Source organism: Harpia harpyja, chromosome 6 (assembly GCF_026419915.1).
Source record: "Harpia harpyja isolate bHarHar1 chromosome 6, bHarHar1 primary haplotype, whole genome shotgun sequence".
Lineage (NCBI taxonomy): Eukaryota > Metazoa > Chordata > Aves > Accipitriformes > Accipitridae > Harpia > Harpia harpyja.
This window is the reverse complement of record NC_068945.1, coordinates 66,131,026-66,152,666: the sequence shown is the minus strand read 5'-3', so window position 1 is coordinate 66,152,666 and position 21,641 is coordinate 66,131,026. Positions and strand designations below refer to the sequence as shown.

The window sequence follows — 21,641 nt, the reverse complement described above, 5'->3', positions numbered from 1 at the left end:
AAGCCTCCAGGCATATAAGCTGGCTCTACTTCAGATATTTGACCCAAAATAAGGGGTTTGTTCATTCTTGACCGAAAGATAAGCCACAGCTTGACCACGTGGTAGGTGCTTGGTGCAAAAATTGCTAAGAGTTTCCCTCATCTGTATCATGCAGGCAGGCAACTTAAATGATCAGGGAAATTTTTCAGCCTTAATGTCTGCAACCCTGTGGAGTTAATGTTTTAGAGAGGAGCCAGGTCCACAGATTTCAAAGGCTGAGCCTCTAAAATAAATGTCGTGGTTTAACCCCAGCCAGCAACTAAACACCACGCAGCCGCTCACTCACTCCCCCCCCACCCAGTGGAATGGGGGAGAAAATCGGGAAAAGAAGCAAAACCCGTGGGTTGAGATAAGAACGGTTTAATAGAACAGAAAAGAAGAAACTAATAATGATAATGATAACACTAATAAAATGACAACAGTAATAATGAAAGGATTGGAATGTACAAATGATGCGCAGTGCAATTGCTCACCACCCGCCGACCGACACCCAGCCAGTCCCCGAGCGGCGATTCCCCCCACCACTTCCCAGTTCCTATACTGGATGGGACGTCCCATGGTATGGAATACCCCGTTGGCCAGTTTGGGTCAGGTGCCCTGGCTGTGTCCTGTGCCAACTCCTTGTGCCCCTCCAGCTTTCTCGCTGGCTGGGCATGAGAAGCTGAAAAATCCTTGACTTTAGTCTAAACACTACTGAGCAACAACTGAAAACATCAGTGTTATCAACATTCTTCGCATACTGAACTCAAAACATAGCACTGTACCAGCTACTAGGAAGACAGTTAACTCTATCCCAGCTGAAACCAGGACAATAAAGTATGTTAGTCCCCATGTAGATGGGCAGATATGGTTATCCATCCCAGGCTTAAAATTACTCCAATGCTTAAGCAACTTTCTACCCTGAGCACAACCAATCCTCATCCCACTGAAAGAAGCATCTGACATGAAAAGCTAAAAGTGCATCCCCTCTGCCTGGCTGCTGCCTGCTTCTGCATCCATCTGCGCTTGTGGTGTTGGGATGGGCTGCTCAACAACCCCGAGGACATCTTCACCTCAGGACACCTGACATGGACAGGACATTTCCAGGTCAGCCCTGGGCTCCCTTCTCTTCTGCTCAGATACTCCCACATCAGAGCATGAGGCATTTCCCTCAGCCCATGATGCTCACTGTATATCATCAGTTTTTAGTCCCACTTTTTGCTCTAACCTGTTGGGTGAGTCCAGGGAAGCATCTCCTTTTCTCCAGCCCCTCTCAGTAGTCTTATGGGAAGGAGACATTCCACAGAGTAGCAGAAGCAGAGATTTTTAGGCAGTTCAATATATAAGCTCCAGCCCTTGCAGGGAGCAACGTCTCCAGGGTTGGCAAAACCTTCTCCAGAATTTGGCAACAGCACGTTAATTACGTTAGCATTACAGATGCTAGTTATGGATGCAACAAGTCCTCCTGTACTTCATAATCTTATTACTCGTGATCTACTCTGCCACTTGCCAACACAGAAAGACTCACTGGCCCCACTGTTCCCACAGCCCCACTGGCAGGTTCATTCACACGCAGTCCAGCAAAACTCACAACAGCACCTGTTTAAAAAAGTATTGCCCAGCTCTCTCCTTTCTAAACCCAAACAGAGAGGCTTCAGGACCCTGGGGGGAGGCAGCATGAGAGCTGCAGCCTTCCCTCCCTGTTAGTTCATTTCTCTCTGACACATCACAAGTCTGACTCCTCTACCGTGTTTTATCTGCAGACTTTATCAGGAAATTACTTTTACAAGGTCTGTAAAAATAATGTCAGAGTACTCATTTATCACAGCATCAGCGTTCTATTTTGCTTCATTTTATCACAACGGATTTTGAAGGGACTGCAGGTTTCCAAAATGTTCTTTTAATGGACTTTGTTCCCTTCTAGAAATCCAGCAGGGGGGCATCCAGAGCAGAGACAGCGTGGCCCAGGGATGAGACCAGCCCAAGGGACCCAACCCCATCCACGCACGTAGCGGGACTGTGCACAAATTTCCTCATCCATCAGAAAAGCCCTACTGCTGAGAAGCAGAGGACACCTCTTCCCAACCTCTCTCAATTGCCTGGAAATCCCCCAATTAAAAGGCAGACAGAGAAACGCAAAGTCTCTTAATATACGACAACAAAGATTGTGCCCACTGGAGAAGCGGTTATCACAAAGCCGATCTGTTCGTCTCTCCTCAAGTCCCGCACTCCAAGAACAAAGTCCTGGCTCTGCTGGAGACCTGCAAAACCCAGGTGCCAACAGTTCACAGAGCGCCCTGCGAGATGATAGATTTGGCATTCGGCCTATTTTACATATCAGTTCCCTTTCCAATTATTGGTACTTAGGCCCAGTGCTCTTTCTTAATGAAAGAGTCAAGGCTGGCTAGCCTACAATACGGTGATGTATAAACAAGCCCAGGACGGCAAATAAAATCAACAAGTCATTATCCGTGAGCCTCTCAATGGCTTTAAAGTGCTCATGTATTGACACTATAAAAACGCAACTGTTCCAGCTGTTAACAGCCTCCTGGGATGTTTGGCTATGGGAAATAAAGGGCATAAAGACCCAAAACCTGTGGCTCCAGAAACACAGATTTTTCCCAGGCTTCACTGAAGGAGAACGTATTTATGGCAAATTGCTTAGCCATCTTATTATAGCACATAGATACGTTCATGACTTTTTGAGTGAATAGAGAACCAAAATGCTTTCAGCATTTAACACAGCAAGTGAGGCGGGGGGTGGGGGGAACCTAATCGACCACAAACCTCTGGCATGGCCTTGGGAGAGTCACCAAGATCCGTATCCCCAAAGAAATTTAGGCACCGCAGGCCAGTTCTTCTCATTCCAAAACCAATGTCTATGGTTGGCCAACTGAATCTCGTCCTAGAGGCTCCATGAATCCCACCTCAAGAGAGGGGTCTGCATCATGTGAGCAACAAGGATTGAGATGTTCCCTTCTGCTCCAGCCAGCGTTAGCTTGCTTCATCCTCAGTGGGGAGAAACACGCAGCTCCAGATGGCAACTCAACCCAAAGGCAACCCAGCACCTGTGTTAAAATGGGATGACTTGCTTTCTGGAACTGTATCTTTCTCTTCACTGGTGATACAGGTAGCATCAAAGGACCAGGTTTTGTGAGGTGCTTTAAGACACCTCAGCTCCAGATTCAGATGTTTAACTCCAGATGACCCTCAGTAGTCATCTCAGTCACACTACAGAAGGCAGGCTCTTTATCTTTCATGTCTATGGGAGAATCCAGGGTAATATTTATGTTCTTACCTAAGGTAACATAAGAGTGTCCTGCTTTCTTTAGGTGGGCTGAATCCAGTTTTTTCATCACAACTCCTCCATATCTACACATCCTCCCCTTCACACAGAGACAGTGCACTTTTCCTGTATCCTTTGCCTCCTCCTGGATGCCTAAAGACATCCATTAGATGAGGGCAACCTTCTATGATCGCCCACCAGGTAAGTTCCTATCATCCAACTATTTCTGGTTCAGGGGTTTCCTTGAGACAAACATCGTTTCTAAGCAGTTAGTATACCACATCTTTCTTCCATAAGCATGTCCAACTTCCCTCTGAAGCCATGCGAAACAAGCAGAACCACTGCATATACCAGGGAAAAAACCAAAACTTTGGCTGGCCTAACAAGCCCACAGCACAGGAAAGTTTCCACCTCTCTGTGTCCCACCTAACATGCAGAGCTTAAGAGCCCGGTTGAATCTACAAGCATCGTGGCAAGACCAATTGGACTACGCCACATTTCAAACACGTTTTCAGTGCAACACAGCCAGTTTGCATTTTTTATAGGACATCCCTGTCATTTTTCCCTACCGCTGCTGACCTCTTGAAAGCCCATCTGCATTTCCATCTCAACTGCACAAGCATAATGCAGTTGCTTGCTAAGAGCTGCCCAGGTGGTCACCGACAACCTGCAAGCCAACTGTCCCACCCTTGTTTATTATTTTCATGGTAAAATTTGCAGAAGAGGTTGGACTGCACAAGGGGCTGTGCAAGACAGCTCATCCTCACCCTAAAAAACTTACAAAGTCACCTCAAGGGCCACAGCTCATAGTTTAACTGGCATGGTCTCACATTGCTGTGAGTCTTCCCCCCCACCCAAACTCATTAGTGAACCTGGGAAAGATTCAAATACCAGTCACAGCTTTCCAATGGGTGGTGTCCAGGGAAATAGGAAAACCACTGAGTCACTGCAAGAAGTGAAGAAACTAAAGGCTGGGTGGCCAAATTTCTGAGGTGCTGAGCAAGAAGCAGTGAAAAGCAGACCAAAACCACAACTTTGCAAAGGACTTCAGCACAGCACTGACCAATAAAGCACAAACAGCACCACTGGAGAGAAAAGTTGCAAAAGACACTGAAGGCAAAGCATGCAGAGTTTTAAAGCGATCACCCCAACACTGCTACCATTGCATTTGAGGAGTGTTGAATCAGTGATTCACCACCGGTGAGGGCACCAATTTCCATGGAAGTAGACTTAAGGCATCCATTTAGGAGGCCAAGCTGCAAGCACAGACTCATCTGCCGTTTACATCCTAGGATCCTTTTGTCAAGTATAGCTCTTACAAAAATGCAAGCGAGTTCTGGAAAAGCACTCAAGCATGTAAGCACCAACACAAGTACTACAATGCAAAACCAAACACTTTTGTACAGATTAACTGACCGATAGCTCAGTGGTGTTCTCCACAAGTTCATCAGTTGACCTCTCCCATGCAAACACAGAGCAACGATGAAGTTACAAGTTATAGCTGAGCCAAATTAACAGTTCAATGCCACTGGGAGAGGTCTCATTCCTACCAGCATGTGCTCTGGCACACACTCTTCCTCCAGCCAGTTCAACTCACAAAGGTGACAGAAAATTATTGACTTTTTTCTTCCGCTGGATTACCTTTCTGCTGGGTTAGCGAGTTGATTGACTCGGCCCAGGGTGTGATAGGCAGCAGAGGTGGTGCAAGAGAAGAGATGGTATAAAGAGGTGTCTTCCATTTTGGCATCAGAAAGAAAGTAGATTGGGTCTAGCTATAATGTGCAACTTCACCGTAAGATACAGTCTCCTCCTATTAAAGCTAGATATGGGAAGTTAAAGCACCTAATTCCAGAAGAAATCACCAGAAGCTAGCACTTTTCTCCATCTACCATGACGATGCCCAAATTTAGTGCAGCGAATCCTCACCTTTAGGTCCAGTCATACCATGAGCACAAGGACAACGTGTGACCAGCTCTCCACGGGTTGGTCTAATGTTTGTGAAGCCCTCTCACCTGAAGCACTCAAAAAAATTCTGGAGGAAATGAGGGTGAAGGGTCAAAACAAGGGAGAAATGCTGTAATTTCTGAATGTTCATTTCCTCTTTTTAACCACAAAACTCCAACAAAATAAAAAAGGGTGGGGAAACAGAAAGAACACAATATGATGTCCTGGGAAAGGTTTTCCATTGCTTTTTGTTTAAATTTTGAATAGCTGCTACATACTGTAGAAGAGATCTAGAAGAAAAGCTCAAATTTCCCAACCCATCAACCATGGGACACAGTCTAATCCATAAGACCCAAAAAAGGCCTTCAAGCTGTACAACCCTTCCCAACGCTCCCCTGGCAACATGGCTGTCCCCACCCGTACCGGTGATCCGTTGGAGGGTTGTACCAGCGAAGACAACCCACGGGGTTGAAGGAGAGCTCACCTGAATCAAACTGCTCCATGTTGCCGTTGGCCGGGCTCTGACCCTTCTCTGGGGAGAGATGCTGGGTCTCTTGCATGGTGGCGATGAAAGACGCCCTTGTCTCCATGGTTCAGAGGAAGAGGCCTTGCCTTCCTAATTCATCCTGCAGCAGGGAGCGCCTAGAGGACAAGCTAAAAGAAAAAAAACAATGAGTGATTTGTTCTACCTACACCGACCCATTCCCTCAGCCTTTCCTAATGGTTTTCAAGTTATCCCATGTTGATTGTAACCCTTCAATCCTGCTCTCCCCTCCAAGGTGAAGCTAGAGTTGGATGAGGAACCACAACGAAGGGCATCTCCCCTTCGTGGCAATAATATAAAAGCAGCAACAACAACAATAATAACATACGAGATAATGAGGTAATAAACTATATCCCCACTACTCAACACAAAGGATGCACATCTCAAAGTTCAGTCCAGCTCCCTGTATCACCAACAGAGAGGGTTGTGCCATAAGGTGGCACAACCCATGCCAAAAAAAGGCATCCAAGAAAGGCCAACTCAACCATCCTCCAACAAGTCCAGTTCTTGGCATCCAACTTTTTGATGGCTAACACTGTGTGAGGTATATCTCACTCCATAAATATTCAAACTTCCGAAGGGGTATATTTGTGATAATGAAACAGAGGAAACACTGAAGGGAGAATATTTGGGAGAGACTGGAATAACTCTAGAAAATAAAGTTCAGCATGCAAAATGCAGATACTCCAATGAAATAGTGCTGGCTGCAACTGTTTTTCAAATGAAGGCTGACCTAAGGTAACTGCACCAGTTAGTACCATGCAGGGTAGCAAATATTCACTCAGCTGTAGATTGGGTTATGTTGGCAGAGTAGATTCTTCTAGAAGGAATGACCGTAGTAAATACAAAGCGAATAAAAACACGCAGAGATGAAAAATGGTATGAGAAAGGGAATACAGACTGACTAGATCTTGAATCAGACACCAGGCTAAATGAGAACTATATTTCTACCTACAGTAAGCCACCAGACAAGCAATACCCAGAGATACACCCTTAGGAGCAGATTAAAAAGAACTCCAAAGTGAGCTTTTCAGTAAAACTCTCTGAGATGGTGATGAATTACGAGGTGTCAAAGGAGGACTGAAAAAGAGAAACCAAGAGCTCGGGTTATGGGCGCAGAGGGAACCAGCTATTCACACAAGATATGCTAAAGCAAAGACAGATAGTAGGGAAGGTGTGTGTCCAGAATATACGATGTGGACGACTGGTCCCGCTTATTAGTGGACGCATCTAAGACTTGCATGACAGAGAGGACTATGCTGGCAGCACTGATGCCAAATGCCCTGTAAGAAGCGTGACTAAAAGTAGGAAAAAAGTTTACTGCCAGAGGCCAGGCAAAGCAGGAGGTAATAAGATTGTAAAAATATTATGGGATTTTTTTAACTTTTACTACTTAGGAAGCATATTCAGGAAGGCCAGATATGGTGGTTATAAAATAGAAAGAGGGAGAGTGCTCTGTCATAGATTTTTTTTCTCCCAGTTTTTAAGGCTGTTCCAACAAAAATTGCAAGGAAGAAATGGACGTGTGTGAGCAGTTATAGGAGGAACTAAAAAAGATGAGGAGCACGTCAAGTCTAAGTGCATGTTTTGGGTTTGCATGGTGGGGTTTTGGTAGCGGGGAAGGGGACTACAGGGGTGGCTCCTGTGAGAAGCTCCTAGAAGCTATCCATAGTGATATCCATTAACTGAACCATGGTGGGACTGTCTGCTGGAGCGATCACAACAGCATCGTGGCAACTGCAATCAAACCGTGCTAAAACCAGGAGTGTTTCACAAAGCGTCACTGGTAGAAGTAAATTACCAAGACAGGTGATACAACCTCCAACTGAATGTTGTTTGGGCAAAGTGAGACCCCCATCAGCAATTTGCACTCCCCACCCCAAAGAAACCTGCTAATGAAAGGATAAAAATATTTTCAGAAGAAGAGACTGTAAACCAATTCAGAGCAATATGCTTGTTGATTTCTTTGCAAAGTGCTTAGTATACTTCGAGCACTCCATAAATAATAATGATCACTTCCCCACTGCGATGGCCACTACAGCACTTCAGCTTTATTCTTTGTTGACATGAGACTTGCTAATGAATTAAGTATTATATACTATGAGTATTTTGAGTGCAGCTAACCTCAGAACACATGTATCACTCATCCCCAGTGTATATTACGTTTCAATTAACCATGAAACTAGAAGCAATCAGTCTACTGAAAGTCAAATAACACTTCTCCTTTGGTAGAGAATACATTCGTAAATATCATTAATAATAAATTGGTTAAGTATCAGGATTTTACATCAACCTTGTTAAACGTGAGAGGAGAGGAGGTGTCAGCTGAAGCTGAACCTTGAGTGGATTCAGCTGTTTTCATTTTTGCCTAGGACCAGACAATGATGGAAGGTAATCTGGGTCTATTAAAAAAAAAAAATTCAAAGGATGGAGAGAAACAGAGAGATCAATTTAAACACAACAAATCAATCACCTTAAACAGAACTCAGGGGTAACAATATAAATACCAAGAAGAAAGATAAGCCTCTTGGTAGTGTAGTTAAATCTTGTGACACTCCTATGATGCTGATAAGACAAAAAAGCTGAAGGTATCCAGTCAGACGACAACAGTATTTGCTGTTTCTTATGCAGTCAAGCCCCCAATCTGCCACCAGACCCATGAGAAAAGCCCATTCCCCTGGGTCAGGGAACTTCCCATCAGAAATGGAAAATGGATGGGAAAAACAGCAGGAACCTGCACGAGCTGTCTGCAACACAGCTGGGATCCATCCTTGGTGGCCACATCTGGGGCTGGGTTTGAGCCCACTTCAATTAAACCAGGGCAACGCAGAATCTCTTAGCCAGATTCAGCAATGTCATCAACATTTTTGTTTGTTTAACTCTATTTTAATGTATTTTTTGCTTAAGCTATGGCCAACTTGAAGTTTTTGAAACATCGTGTCAAGAGCATCCACATCCCAAGAAAACTGGATCTGTCAGACACTGTAGCTTATCTTCTTATTTTGGGAATAACTAGTTTACCATCTATGGCAGGAGAGCATTTAAGTATTTTCCCAATACTATGTGACAACAAGACCAAACTCTTATGCAAACATAAGCTTCAAGATAGCTCTGAGCCTTCGTGTTGATATAACTAACTAGCAAAGAAAGCTGACATAGGGTATTAATTTTTCACTTCTTATTAATTGCTGCTAATTAACACTTCAAACAGAGTCCCCAGCCATACTGTTAACAGTAGCATGCTGACTGGCCTGCAACCATCAACATTAAACAAGCAGCACACACCGCCGTACTCCGATTTCTCTCTCAGTCTGAAGAAACCTGTGTCCACTGGAAACCAAATTAAGGACCACAAGCCACATTGCCAGCCTGTAAACCAGGGGATGGGAAACAACAGCAAAAGAGGCTCAAGGTGACACTACACTAGGCAGGAACACAAAGGAAAATATTATGAAATGCATGTGAAAGAGCAGGGAGGGGGGAAATTCCCTGGTTTCAGATCCCTTGTTCATTGTTTCTGCACAGTGGTGGTTCAAACTGATCCGATTCTTCTCCCATGCAGCTCCCATTCCCCTGGTATTTAATGCAGATTCTGACTCTTAATTCACAGGCAGAAAAACCCAGCCAATACAAAAAAAGAATCTCTTCTATTTCCTTCTTCCCACGGCTGTCAGTCTCAGCCGCACGATTATCTCAAACACGCTGCCTTGTCATCTGTATCAATATTGGCTCTTTGTATAAGTGCCGGCGTTGGCTTCTTTGCACCATTTTACATTTCTCACCTCCTGTCAACTCCACCCTGGTTCTCCTTCCTTTGGAGTAAGCCCCTGTAGGGAGATGTCCCCTACCCCCACACACAAATTCAGCGCCCTAGGGCTCTCCCTTAGAGTAATTCCTGAAAAAAATTACTTTCTCCCTCCAATGTACGCTTGCTTAATTGGGATTGACATAAAAAAGGCAGGCTACTGGAACAGAGCATGCAAAAAAGATCCTACATCCTTGAAACCTCCTACCTGCATAGTGCATCAGTTGAGCCAACGTACCGCTGAGTCCTGAATGGTGAAGAAGTAGAAATCCCACTGCTTTCCCAGGGATATGGGCCCTGCCTCCAAAATTTGGTAGCATTCATTGACCTGAGATGGTCCCACCTCCCAGTAAGAAGCCACTTGATGAGTACAGCAGAGCTGCAGTAAGGGCTTCCAGCATGACCCCATGTCCATGGTGAAGAGCCCCCACCAGGGACATGGTGAGTGGGAGGGTGGGTCCATGGGCAGCTCCAGGGCTCACTACATTTCCAGAGCTCGACCCCAGGTATTTTGGCATATAAGGAAGCCACATTTCTTTTTCCAGCCAAGTGGGAGGGAAGCTGAACATGGGGTGGCCCCAGCAGACTTCCCTGGTGCATGCATCTGCTGATTTCACCCAGTCCCCTCAAAGCCAGGTGCCACCATGTGCAGTTTCACGTAGCCTTTACCATCTTCAAGCCTTCTGCAGGACCGTGAGCAAAAATGCCACTGCAAAGCGATCAAGGAAACCATTTTGAAAAAATGAGACCAGATCCACCTGCCTGAACAATTAGGAAACTGCAGCAATTAGTGCTGAGGCTCTCAGGAAACAGGACAGGGCTGTGCTGAGACCTGCCCTGCCTCAACCCAATCCTGGAGCTGAGATGGTCACTCCAGTTGTCTCCTCTTCCATCCTACTTCCAGAACATCATTTTTTTTTTTTTATGTCCCCCATCTGGCCAAATGGCTTTACATCAGGTAAAATGGGGGCACCTAGGCTGGAGCAGATGGAGCAAAAGCCTAGGCAGGACACAGGTGGTATCAGACCAGGTCCCAACTCCATTGTTGACTTCACCTTGGGGTTTTCCAGCACAGCAAATCCCCATGAAACAGCACTACAAGAAACGATGCCCACCAATCCTACCCACCTCAGGTGGGATTTGTCTTACCTAGTCAATCATTTGCAGTTAACCAAGAGAAAGCATCTCCAAAGGACAATTTGTGCGGTCCGAGTCAGACACCCAAAATTCGGATGAGACGAACAACCCTCTGGGGGTGCCTGTGCTTGCACAGCACCTGCTAAGATTTCAGACATCCAAATTTGCCAGCAAACAAACTGAAGAAGCGACATGCTCAGATGCCATATGGTACTGGCCCTGTACGTGGAGCAGGGTGAAGGGGGACTCGGCCCTGTGGGACTAGATCTAGGACGCATGCGAGTTGGATGCCGCAAGACCGACCCTGAATCATGCTCTCCCTCCTCAGGTGACCCACCAAGGCATCTTCTCACCCATGGGACACAATACAAGACCAAGCATCACCCAAGATTAAGGGGAAAAAAAATACCAAGTCGATATCCTGCCCACCCTCAAGCACTCTTCTCCACAGCATCTCCTTTCCCCTTTGGGACTCTGACCCAACATTGCGCTCCTGCAGCCCTTCTGGTCGCCTCCATTGCCTGCTAGCCTAGAGATACCCATGTCCCAGTGGATCCCAGTCGCAGTAGACACTGAGATCAGTCTTACCAGTAGCCACACCGCAAATCACAACACACACAACCTCTGATTTTTACAGCTCAAGTCAACAGCGTTCCCTTCCAGGTCTGAAAGTCTGGATCTCCATTCCTTGCTTTTGAGCAATGCAGGTGACCTTTTTCAATGCTCAGAGATGACCTCCAAGAGCATGCAGGCAATGTAAAGCAATAAATGCAGTCTCCAACTCCCCAAAAAGCTAGTTCATGGGCAATGCTGCAAATCGTCCCATTGCATTTAACACGAGGATGCACAGGACTAACACTGTGGCTGAGAAGAAAGTCTGCTCCTCTAGGCAGAGGTCCCTAAATAAAACCATACTTCAGGCAGGATTGCTAGTGGCAGCCTGCCACAATATTTACACCCCCAAGCATCTGCACAACGCAAATGGAGGCTCATTTGGAAGGACTATTGAACACATCAAGGAACAGCTTTCACCTCCTAGAGAAAGAGCCTGTCTCTCTTCTCAGACAAAGTACCAGTTGGAAACCTTTTAAGGATCACTTCTTCCAAATTCCTGTCTTTTTTTTATTATTTATTTGAGAGCTTCCCTCGCCAAATGTTTTCACTTATATCAAGTGACAATTTCTCTTTCATATTCAACACCCCACAGGATTTTATTAGGGGCAAATTACTGCTTTGAACAGCGCTCTGTTGGTTCAGACATACTCTGGGGTGGAAGAAACAAATCCCATCTAAACTGGAGAACTAGGAATGTTCACAATATTCAAATATATAAAAAACAGCTGAAAGGGGAAAGAGTATAATCTGTTTTCCATGTTCTTGGTGGATCGAAGAGGAAAGCTCGGGCTTAAACTGCAGGAGGGGACATTTGATTTGGGCATGAGAAGAAATCACTAATAATGAATCTGGTGAAGAAGTGGGATAGACTGTGGGAAGGGCACAGAGCCTTGCTTTTTGGAGGGGTTAGGATGCTGATCTATCCAGAAACAGATCTTGGTATAATTAATCCTGCCCTGGGGTAAGAGATGGTCTGTACAAGCCATGGAGGTCCCTTCCAGCCCTCCTGCTCCAGCCACTCAATAGGGCTGATCTTTCTGCTCTTGAAGTCAAGCATCAGTATCATTTGTGCAGCAGCACAGAAAATAGATGACTAAGGCTGGAGGGAAAACATGCAAAAATGGGAAACTAGAGGAACCATCAGAGCAGGGACGGTCTGGATTGTCCATCCTGAAGGGGAAGAAGGACAGGAACCAAACTTCTCTGAAGGCACATGGTGGAGAAAGGATCATGCGAGGTGGTGACAGCCCTCCATAACTCAGCAGATCCTTGCTCTCCTCTCTTCTTGCACTGGTGCCGAACGCCTCATACTTTTTATGCCAACAGAGAGAAACCTGTTTCACAAAGCAATTTTCTCATCCTCCCTACCTGGCACACCCTGGAGTCCAGGATACACACAGAGATAAACAGCAGTAAGATAAGGTAACAGAAAGTAAAATAAACCTAATTAGAGAAACTAACTTGTTTACAGCAAAAAGCCCTGCAGTATTAGGAGGGAAAAAAAGGAAAAAAAAAAAAAAGATAGATTACAGGCAGGAACACAGACTTAGGTACGCATCCCACTCTTAGCTGCCGTATGTGTAAATATAACCTAAGGACCTAGAGCTGGACTTAAAGCAAAAACCTGCCACAAACTTCACTGAGGACTAGATCAAACCTCTAAAATTAAAAGCACTTTTTCATTAAATCTCCCTTCTCCCAAGCGAGCTGGATGTTTTATAACCATGGGCTACAAGGCATTGCTGCCACACCTGCATCCCTGCCGTCGCCCCTGCTAACCCTGGACGTCCCTGCCTTCAGCATCCCGCGAAGCACATGTGCATGGCACGGTACCGTCCTCAGCGCCCACGTCGGCTGGCTGCAGGAGCCTCCCAGATTCGGATGCCAACAGCAGGATCTGGCCCCAAACCACCCCGCAGCGCTGCCAAAAACAGCCAGGCAAGGCGAGCGGGTGCTTTTCCCCTGCCCTGCGTTTGCGTTACTGACGCTCATTCCAAGCAGCTGTGAAATCCCCTCCTATCACAGCACTGATATTTTACTTTGTCTTTCCATAGATATAAATGTCGGCGTAAGGTGCCAGGCCAGGGACAGCGAGGTCGCCGTGTACTAATCCTTCTCAGTTCCAGCTGTCCTGTCACCTACTAGGTGGCTGTCACCTTCTCCATGATTCAACAGGCAATTTCTATGATGTAGCCCCACTCTGGTAAAGCACTTCTACCCATGCTAAGGACCCAACATACACCAACTACTTGGGGAATACGGCACATTTAAGATTAGGCATCCTCTAAAGCTCTCAGCTGAATCAGGGCCATGAAGAAGACCGAATCAGTATCTCCAATGCCCTTTACAACAGGCAAAAGAACTGCAGGGAAGAAGCACAGTGGCAACATCAACCATCTGCAACGCCCTGTCTTCTCCCACCTCCGTGTCTGAAACGGAGCTGAAAGGAGGAAGCCTTTTAGATGGGTAACTTGAATGCACACAGCTGCTTATCACCCTGAAACATCTCATCTGATGCTTATCATCTCAAAACACCAGCCCCATGGATCAAAAAAACTCAAGTCAGACCCCCTGAACGGGACCCATCAGCCAAGCGATAAAAGTCACCCAGCAGGAAACACAAAATACTGTTTTCGTGGACTTAATTTAGGGCCCAATTCAGCAGTCCCTCATCAGCCAAAACTCCCATCACCCGGGGCGATCAGTTCTGCCTTCTATGTTGCAGTGCTTTGCAGCAGTCGGAGCCATTTTCCAAAAAAAATACGAGATGCAAACCAGAACCCAGGAAACATCTGCCATCTGATTCCAACACTTTTTAGGAAAAATGACATTTTAGGTCTTGGCACTGTTTGGTTCATTTAAACAGCACAGCTGATCAGCATTTGGGCTTAGTCCTACACGCGCTTACATCCCTTTCAGTGCTTTACATCCAGAAGCAGCTTCACGGACTGGCAGAACCTGCCAAAAAAAAAGATGCAGCCATCTCCTGCCACCCCTTGGTACAACAGCAGGAGGAGGAGGAGGACCCTTCCCTCCGCCAAGTGCATGTGAGGGCAGCCAGCAGACCCCTGCCAAGGTCCATCCAGAACCAAATTCCTCAAGACAATTTAACTCAGAGTCCTGCGAGTCACATTTACGGGGCTAATTTCATCCCATTTCTCCAAGAAAAGACAAATTGGATTCCCTTTCATTCCACAAGTGGCTTCTAAGAGATGAACATGTGAGCTGCTCCAGGCCATCCAGGTTTAATGCCCCACCATCACCCATACAACAGTGCATCGTGGAGTCTGGTCTTACACCTGCACCTTGGTCAAAACACCTTCCGAGAAATAATTAAAGGTTATATTTTTCTTGTCATTTCTTTAAAGGGATATTTTTAATGCATCCGGGAAAGCTATCGCTTTCCACCCAAAAGTCCTGGCACGGGACTTATGGCTCCTTAGACTTTAAGGATGCTCAGCCCATGGTCGTCTGGTCCGATCTACACCCCAAGGGTAAGAAGAACGTCACCTCCTGGATTTTAGTGGAGGGAATTCATGTTCCTTGCTAAGCAAATAAACGCAAAACTTTCCAATAACTTCTATTCAAACTGCGTCTCAGGACTTCACCCAAGAAAAGAGGACTCCCTTGCACAAGCCACCCAGTGATGTTAAAAGTATTAATCATGAAAGTAAGAATCATCAGTGAGAGTAAAAATAGCAAGGCTTCTGCACATACCTTTTTTTAAGCCTCACACCTACTCAGAAATGATCTCTCGGTCAGCTGTCAAGAACTGCTTGGTTGGGTTGGGGTTTTTTTTCTTTCTTTTTATTACTATTTAATTTTAGAGCAAATGCTTCTGATTCATAAAAACAGAGTAACTGTGAACACATTTTCCAAACCAGCCCTCTCAAAAATGCTTTGTTTAGGTCTTGCAAAAGACCAATCTCAAAATAAACTTTTTCAGGGGTTTTTTAAATGTCAGTGACAGCGTCTTTGCTCATATTTCTGCACTCCCCTGTTTTGCAACCCAAACATTTTTATCACTGTAGAAGTCATACCTGAGACACAGAAAAGAAAGAGAAATCTTCTGGCAGAAAACCCACAGGACGGATTTGACTGGTTTCATCAGAGATGACTGTCGTGCAGAGATCAACAGACACTTTGAAATTACAAGATTTAACTATTGACAAGGTACCATCGGCTACTCCAATCCTAAAAAAACCTGCTCCTGGGGACCAGAATATTACAACGATAGAACAAACTCAGTATTTGCAAATAGCATCACTATTAACAACAGCATTTCATTTTCAGTACTGAGGACCCTGCTGCATCAGCTGATATACTCTGTATGTGTCAATACTCGCAGTAATAAAATACCTGACACCTCCATCGCCTTCAGGTCATCTAAAACATGGTCCCTGTGGTCACCACATTAATTTTCTCTGTGCACCTTCAGAAAGACGCCTCTGGCTCCTCTGCTTCAAGTTTTGGCTACTTGTCCCAGGTTTTGGAGCTTTCCACAACTCCTTTACTTTGTCACTTGGACACAGTCAAGGACCAGCCACCTCCTTCAACCACCCCCCTTGAAAACCCCCTCGGCCACTCTGCATACCTCCCCTCACCCCACACCGACATGAGTTTAACCAGCAAAAAGTCTTTGAAGAAACAAGACGGCACCTTCTCTACCACGTCCCGTCCTTCAGAAAGGCAACGTCACATCCCCTCGCTGATGCCCTCAGATCAGGCCAGCATCCCCACGGCTATGAAAGGCCAAAAACAGTGACTCAAAACACATATATGTATTTCTTGGGCCAGCAGCACGCTCAGCACAGCACAAGCCAAGGGTGGAGGAAAAGCATCCCCAGCCTAAAGAGTTGACAGTTGTGGTGTTTATTCTATTCCTAGTAACACTACCATAAAGTTTTAATAAATGCTTCATTAAAACATCAACTGTTTGTCCAGCCAGTCAATTATCACTCATAATCACATCTATATAACTATATACTGACTTCTACAGATGTTCTCACATCTGTGCAAAACACACTCTCCACCTCTGCGACATCCTTATAACATCTGTTGAATATTTGTAAATATTTTCTCAATTTATAAATGATACCGTCTTGCTTATAATGCTTCTACTGTCCCACTACCCCGTGCGCCCCCTTAAATCATTAAAAAGGTATTTCCTTGCTGTTTACAATGCACTAGCCTCTTGATAGCTCTTTGCTGTATCTATTTAAATGGCTTTTAGATTTTCACTTAGTAACAGATTACACCAAGCCTCCATCTTATCACAGGAGTTATTAGGACCTAATCCTTTATAAGCACTAAAGTTATTAGACTTGTGAGAATATTTTCCTCCCTTCCATAAATAATCTGTTGGAGAGGAAAAAAAAAAGAGGGGAAAAAAAAAGCCACTTGCATCGCTGCTCACCCAGGCAACAGTCCCAACCCCGGAGAGAAAACCTGCCTCGCCTGCTCCTCCTTTGCCCCCAGCAAAGGAAATCAAATTTGTTTGTACCTGAAGGCACTAAATCCTGGCCAGCACCCTCCTGCCACCGCAGGAAAAAGTTCCCGGAGGAGGTTTGCCTGGTGCGACCAGAGCTAACCCTAACGCTGGCACTGCAGGAGGGGCGTGCGTGGGCTTCGTGCAGCAACGGGACCCCCTCCCTTTGAGGGAATTGGGAGAAAAGATGGGGGGGGAGCAAAGTGGTCACATAAATACGGCCCCTTTTGGCTGATGTGGCTGGCAAAGAGCCAAAGGTGGGGGTTTGGGGGGGGGGGGGGGGTGGTCACCCCATCTTGGGTGGGGTGTGGGCTGCAGAGCCTGAAAGAGGCACTGCTGACGCAAAGCAAGGCGTTCCCATCAGAAAGCACGGTTTGCAAGAAAAGAGCCATTTTAGGCTGCTTTTCCTGTTTTTAAGCCGATGTCTCCAAGGCAAAGAGAAAAAAGGTGAAGTGAGGGAAGAAGGGCGAGACCCCAGGTACAGAGGGATCTGCAGAGACCTTCGCACACCCCCTCCATCCCCACGCCCACAGCACGCAACCGAGCGAAGATGCTTCTCTGCTCAGACACCACGTCTCTGCCACAACATTTTCCTCCCCAAGAGCACCAGGGGCGCAAACTGATTTTAAAAGCTGTCCTATCCAAGGGGCAGCAAACTTGGGGACAGGGGAGATTCACAGGGCGGGGGGGGATTGCTTCCATTCTGCAATGGCTCCATCCCTTCCCACCCCAGAGAAAACCCCAGAGGCTGACACGACTCCACTGCAGCTCTTAGATTTTGCCACCCAAGTCCCACCACTGTTTGACAGCTGCCTTCCACGCCGCTCCGCTTATAATTAATGCTGTTTTCTGCTATTTGGATAAGAGATCACAATCCTCCCGCTCCGGTCTTCTCCTCTGCCCCCCTCCCCACCACCATATCCTGCGATGCGAGGTCGCTGCCTCCCTGAGCAGCAAAGCTTGGTCCTGGCAGGAGCTGAGGGCTGGAGAAAGGTGGGGGGAAACGGGGTGGGAAGATGGAGCAGAGCCCTTTTGGAAGAGGAAACCTCAACCTGCGTGACAAGATGCGCAAACGGCATCTCCAACCGCTCCTGCTAAATAAAAGCGTGGTGGGTTTCTGGAGAGCATCTCCAAGAGGTGCAGGGAAATGGGCAGGCAGATCAGCTCTCTTCCCCCCCCCCCCAAGACCCTCCCTGGCTCCTCCATTCCCAGCCGGACACTGACAGCCTGCGATGCTGGAGCATCCCATCGCCTCTCACGGCTACAAAACACAGATGCTCCAAAGTTACCACCTCGCAACCACGGTGAAACAATCCCAGAACAGCAGCAGCGAAGTGCTGCTCTCTGCACGGGAACAAGGAAGTTTTTCCTGCCTCTGAGGCAGCCTCGCTCCTCCAGTCCCCTGGAAAATACATTTGCAAAAGGCAGCTGGGAAGGGCACAAACAACTCCCTGCAAACTCCTCGCAAACTCTCGTTTGCTTGCTTTGCCAAAGCTGCGATTTGCCTCCGTCGTCTTGGGCTTTTTAGGGTCTCTCTGCAAAAGAGACGCTCGTTGCAGCACGCACTGGGAAAGTCACTTGTTCGGCAGCCCAAATTTCCGTGCGTAGCAATTTCAAAGCGTTTTTGCTAAACAACAGAAAAAAAAAACCCACCACATCCCCAGTTGACTGCGCCGAGGCGAGCGCGGAAGCCTTGACAGCTCCAACAGGACATCTCATCCCACGACATGTCTACTGTTAATGCAAAATAAATCATTGCTGTGTCTCTCGGCTTTTTTTTTTTTTTTTGCCTTTTTTTTTTTTTTTTTCTCATGGCATGTCTGCAATTTTGGCATTCAAAGGCAAATCGGCCGGGCTCCGAAGTCTGCATGCCCCTTCTCATGGCTTCTTCCCAGCACATACAAATGCCCTACACTTTTCCCACCACTGAGTCCTGCGGGGAGGGGGAACCCCGAGGACAGATCCCATCCTCTTTCCTCCGCATTTAATTCACCAGCGCACCTCTCCGACCAACAAAAGAGAGTTGAACCAAACGTGTGGCACCTCGTCTTTCTTCTTTTTCTCCTCTCAAAATGTTTATTTTCAGTTTTTAAAGACACCTTAACCCGCCATGTTGAACTGACAAGCTTTATAAATATTCATTTACCGCAGTTCGGAAGCGCTACGGGAAAATATGTATAGATCAGGGCTGCACATTTTGGCACAGCTGATTGCTTTCTTTTCTTTTCTTTTCTTCCTCCCCGCCTTTTGCAGCAGCTTTTTTTTCCCCTCTCCCCTGCAGATTCCGAAGAAACCCACCCGCACACCCAAAATAACTCTTTCCGAGACGTGCATCAGCCTAGTAAATTTGAAAGGAGGTCGCACAAGCACTTAGCAGGAAAGCACCAAAACGATAGCTACTACTTTAAAAAAAAAAAAAAAAAAAAAAAGAAATGAGAGCCTCTAAAATGCGATACGCTGAGGTAAAAAGAAAGCCCCTGCACGCCTGCGATGAATTGCACAGGCATTGCAAACCCTGCCCGTGATAACTCCGGCGTGCCCTGCCCAGGGAAGGCAGCGCCGGGGGGAGCGGCACCCACGAACCGGAGCGCAGGTACCGGCTCCCGCCGGGGGATCTGCCCGAGCCGCCCCGCCACCCGCCCGCAAACACTTCCCAACAACTCCACCGCCGCCTTCTCCTTTGGAGGAGGAGAAAAAAATAATAATAATTAAAAAAAAATTACTAAAAAAAAAAATTACTAAAAAATTACTAAAAAAAAATTACTAAAAAAATTACTAAAAAAATTACTAAAAAAAATTACTAAAAAAATTACAAAAAAAAATTACTCAAAAAATTACAAAAAAAAATTACAAAAAAATCCACACCCAGCTTCCTCCGCTAAAAAAAAAAAAAATTAAAAAAAAGATTTTTAATGTATCTTGGAAGGGGAAAAGCGACTCTCTCCACCCAAGCGGTGCAAAACCCAATAAAGGGAAATGCCAGCCGGGAGGGGTTGGGGTGGTTTTGGTTTTTTTTTTTTTTTTTGGGGGGGGGGTGCCGGGCGCGGTACCTTACCTGGGCAAGTTTGGCTTTTTTGGGGAGGTGTTTTTCTTTTTTTTTTTTTTTCCCGCGCCTCAGCGGCGAGACCCCCGCGGTGCGCGGCGCTGCGCGGAGCGGAGCGGAGCCGACCCGTCCCTCTGCCCGCACTCGCGGCAGACTCATTCCAATATGGCATCCGCGCAGTGCGCATGCCTGCCGCTCTTTTTAGGGCTCTTTTTTTTTTTTTTTTTTTTTAATTTAGCAGCCAACTCCTTCAGTGACCTTTTTCAGCAGTTTCAAAAAAAAAAAAAAAAAAATTCACATACACATCCCAACCACCATCGCCCCGGCTCCTCCGCGCTACGCGGCCGCGGTGCTTCCGCGCCCCGAGCCGTGCCTCCGCCTGGGAAATGGACTAAATAACCGAAGGGAGGATTGAAAAATCACTCGTGAAATCGATGCCGCGGTTCCTCCGCGGTGCGGGGTACCGCGCAGCGATCACACGGTCTCGCCGTCCGCGCGTTAAATGCGATAAAATACCATAAAGCATTTTATTCCGCCGGGAAAGTGGGAGCTCTGCCTCCGCTCTTCCCCTCCCCACCGCTCTCCGCAACCTTTTATTTCGGTTTCTCCCCTTATTCCGTGTCGCGAAGAAACTTCCAGGGAGGGAGATGGGGAAAGAAGGGAAAGCAAAAAATACACCGTGTCCCCTCCAGCCCGCCCGTCCCCTCCGCTTCCCCAGGTTCCTGCGTTACCTGTTTATTCCCCGTTGCAGAAAATCAATTAAAAAAAAAATAAAAAAGCAGGCGAAGGCACAGGGCGAGATGCAAAATCAACTGGTGCGCACCCCTCCGCCCCGCCCGGCGCGCAGGCACACGCACAACTTTCGGTCGTTGCACGCTGGGTTCTTTCTTTCCTTTTTTTTTTTTTTTTTTTTTGGTTATTTCTTTATTAAGCGGTTGCAGGGGATTCACGGCAGAATTGCGCTGAACGTCGGCGTGTGCGGCTGTGCTTGGCGGGGGGGGTGGTGTTTGCACGTACAGCCACACTGCGGGATTTTTCTGATTTTTTTTTTTTTTTTTTTTGAGAAAATCAGCCCCGATGCAGAGCTGGAAAGTCTGGCCAGACACCATTGCCCATGCCCCCCCCTCCGACTGTTCCTACTCCCAGGGATGCAAGAAAAATCCCCAAGGGACGGGATGGGGATAAAAGCCCCCTCTGCAGCCAGGTTTATTCGGGATGCTCCGACCGGTGGTGCCCGGCCGATTTCGGAGCTTTCCCTACCTGGATTTGCTCAGCAGCGGGGCTGTGGGTGTATTTTGTAGGGATTTTGCTCCCTCTCTTGCAGCCCTGCCCGGGGGCTGCATAATGCTTCTTGCTGGGGATTTTTGGAGCCCCAAACCCCTTCTCCTTGCAGGCAGGCAGGGACTGCATCCCTGATAGGACTGAGGATGCAAGTGGATGCTTTTGGAGCATCCTCCGGGATGGAGGCTGGTGCAGCACATATATATTCAACAGGTCTGGAGGAGAGCCGAGGGAAGGGATATCGTTCCTGCAGGGCAGCAACTGGTCCTCAGCTTTGCCCTTTCCACCGTGAAATTCACCCCAAACGCTGGCGTGTCTGTCCCCACGCCCGGGCTGCCAAATTTGCCTCTCAGCCCACAGGCTCAGACACAATCGCTGTCTCCACTTGCTTTTCTCCGGTCATTTCTGAGCCAAGGTTTGAAGTTTTCGGGTGATCTTGTGAGCATCCCTTCTTGCAGGAGCAGGGGATGGTCTAACACC

General features: G+C 46.9%; 1 protein-coding gene across 1 annotated transcript in view; it reads right to left on the bottom strand.

The window, feature by feature from the left end:
• Positions 1–20,012, bottom strand: part of SFMBT2 (Scm like with four mbt domains 2) — a 122,866-nt gene extending 102,854 nt beyond the window's left edge. Inside the window, exons 1-2 of the mRNA XM_052790412.1 lie at positions 19,893–20,012; positions 5,733–5,902 (exon numbers count right to left, since the gene is read on the bottom strand). Coding sequence (XP_052646372.1) covers positions 5,733–5,838 — 106 coding nt within the window. The 5' untranslated portion in view covers positions 5,839–5,902; positions 19,893–20,012. The remainder of the gene's footprint in view (positions 1–5,732; positions 5,903–19,892) is intronic.
• Positions 20,013–21,641: the final 1,629 nt, after the last annotated feature.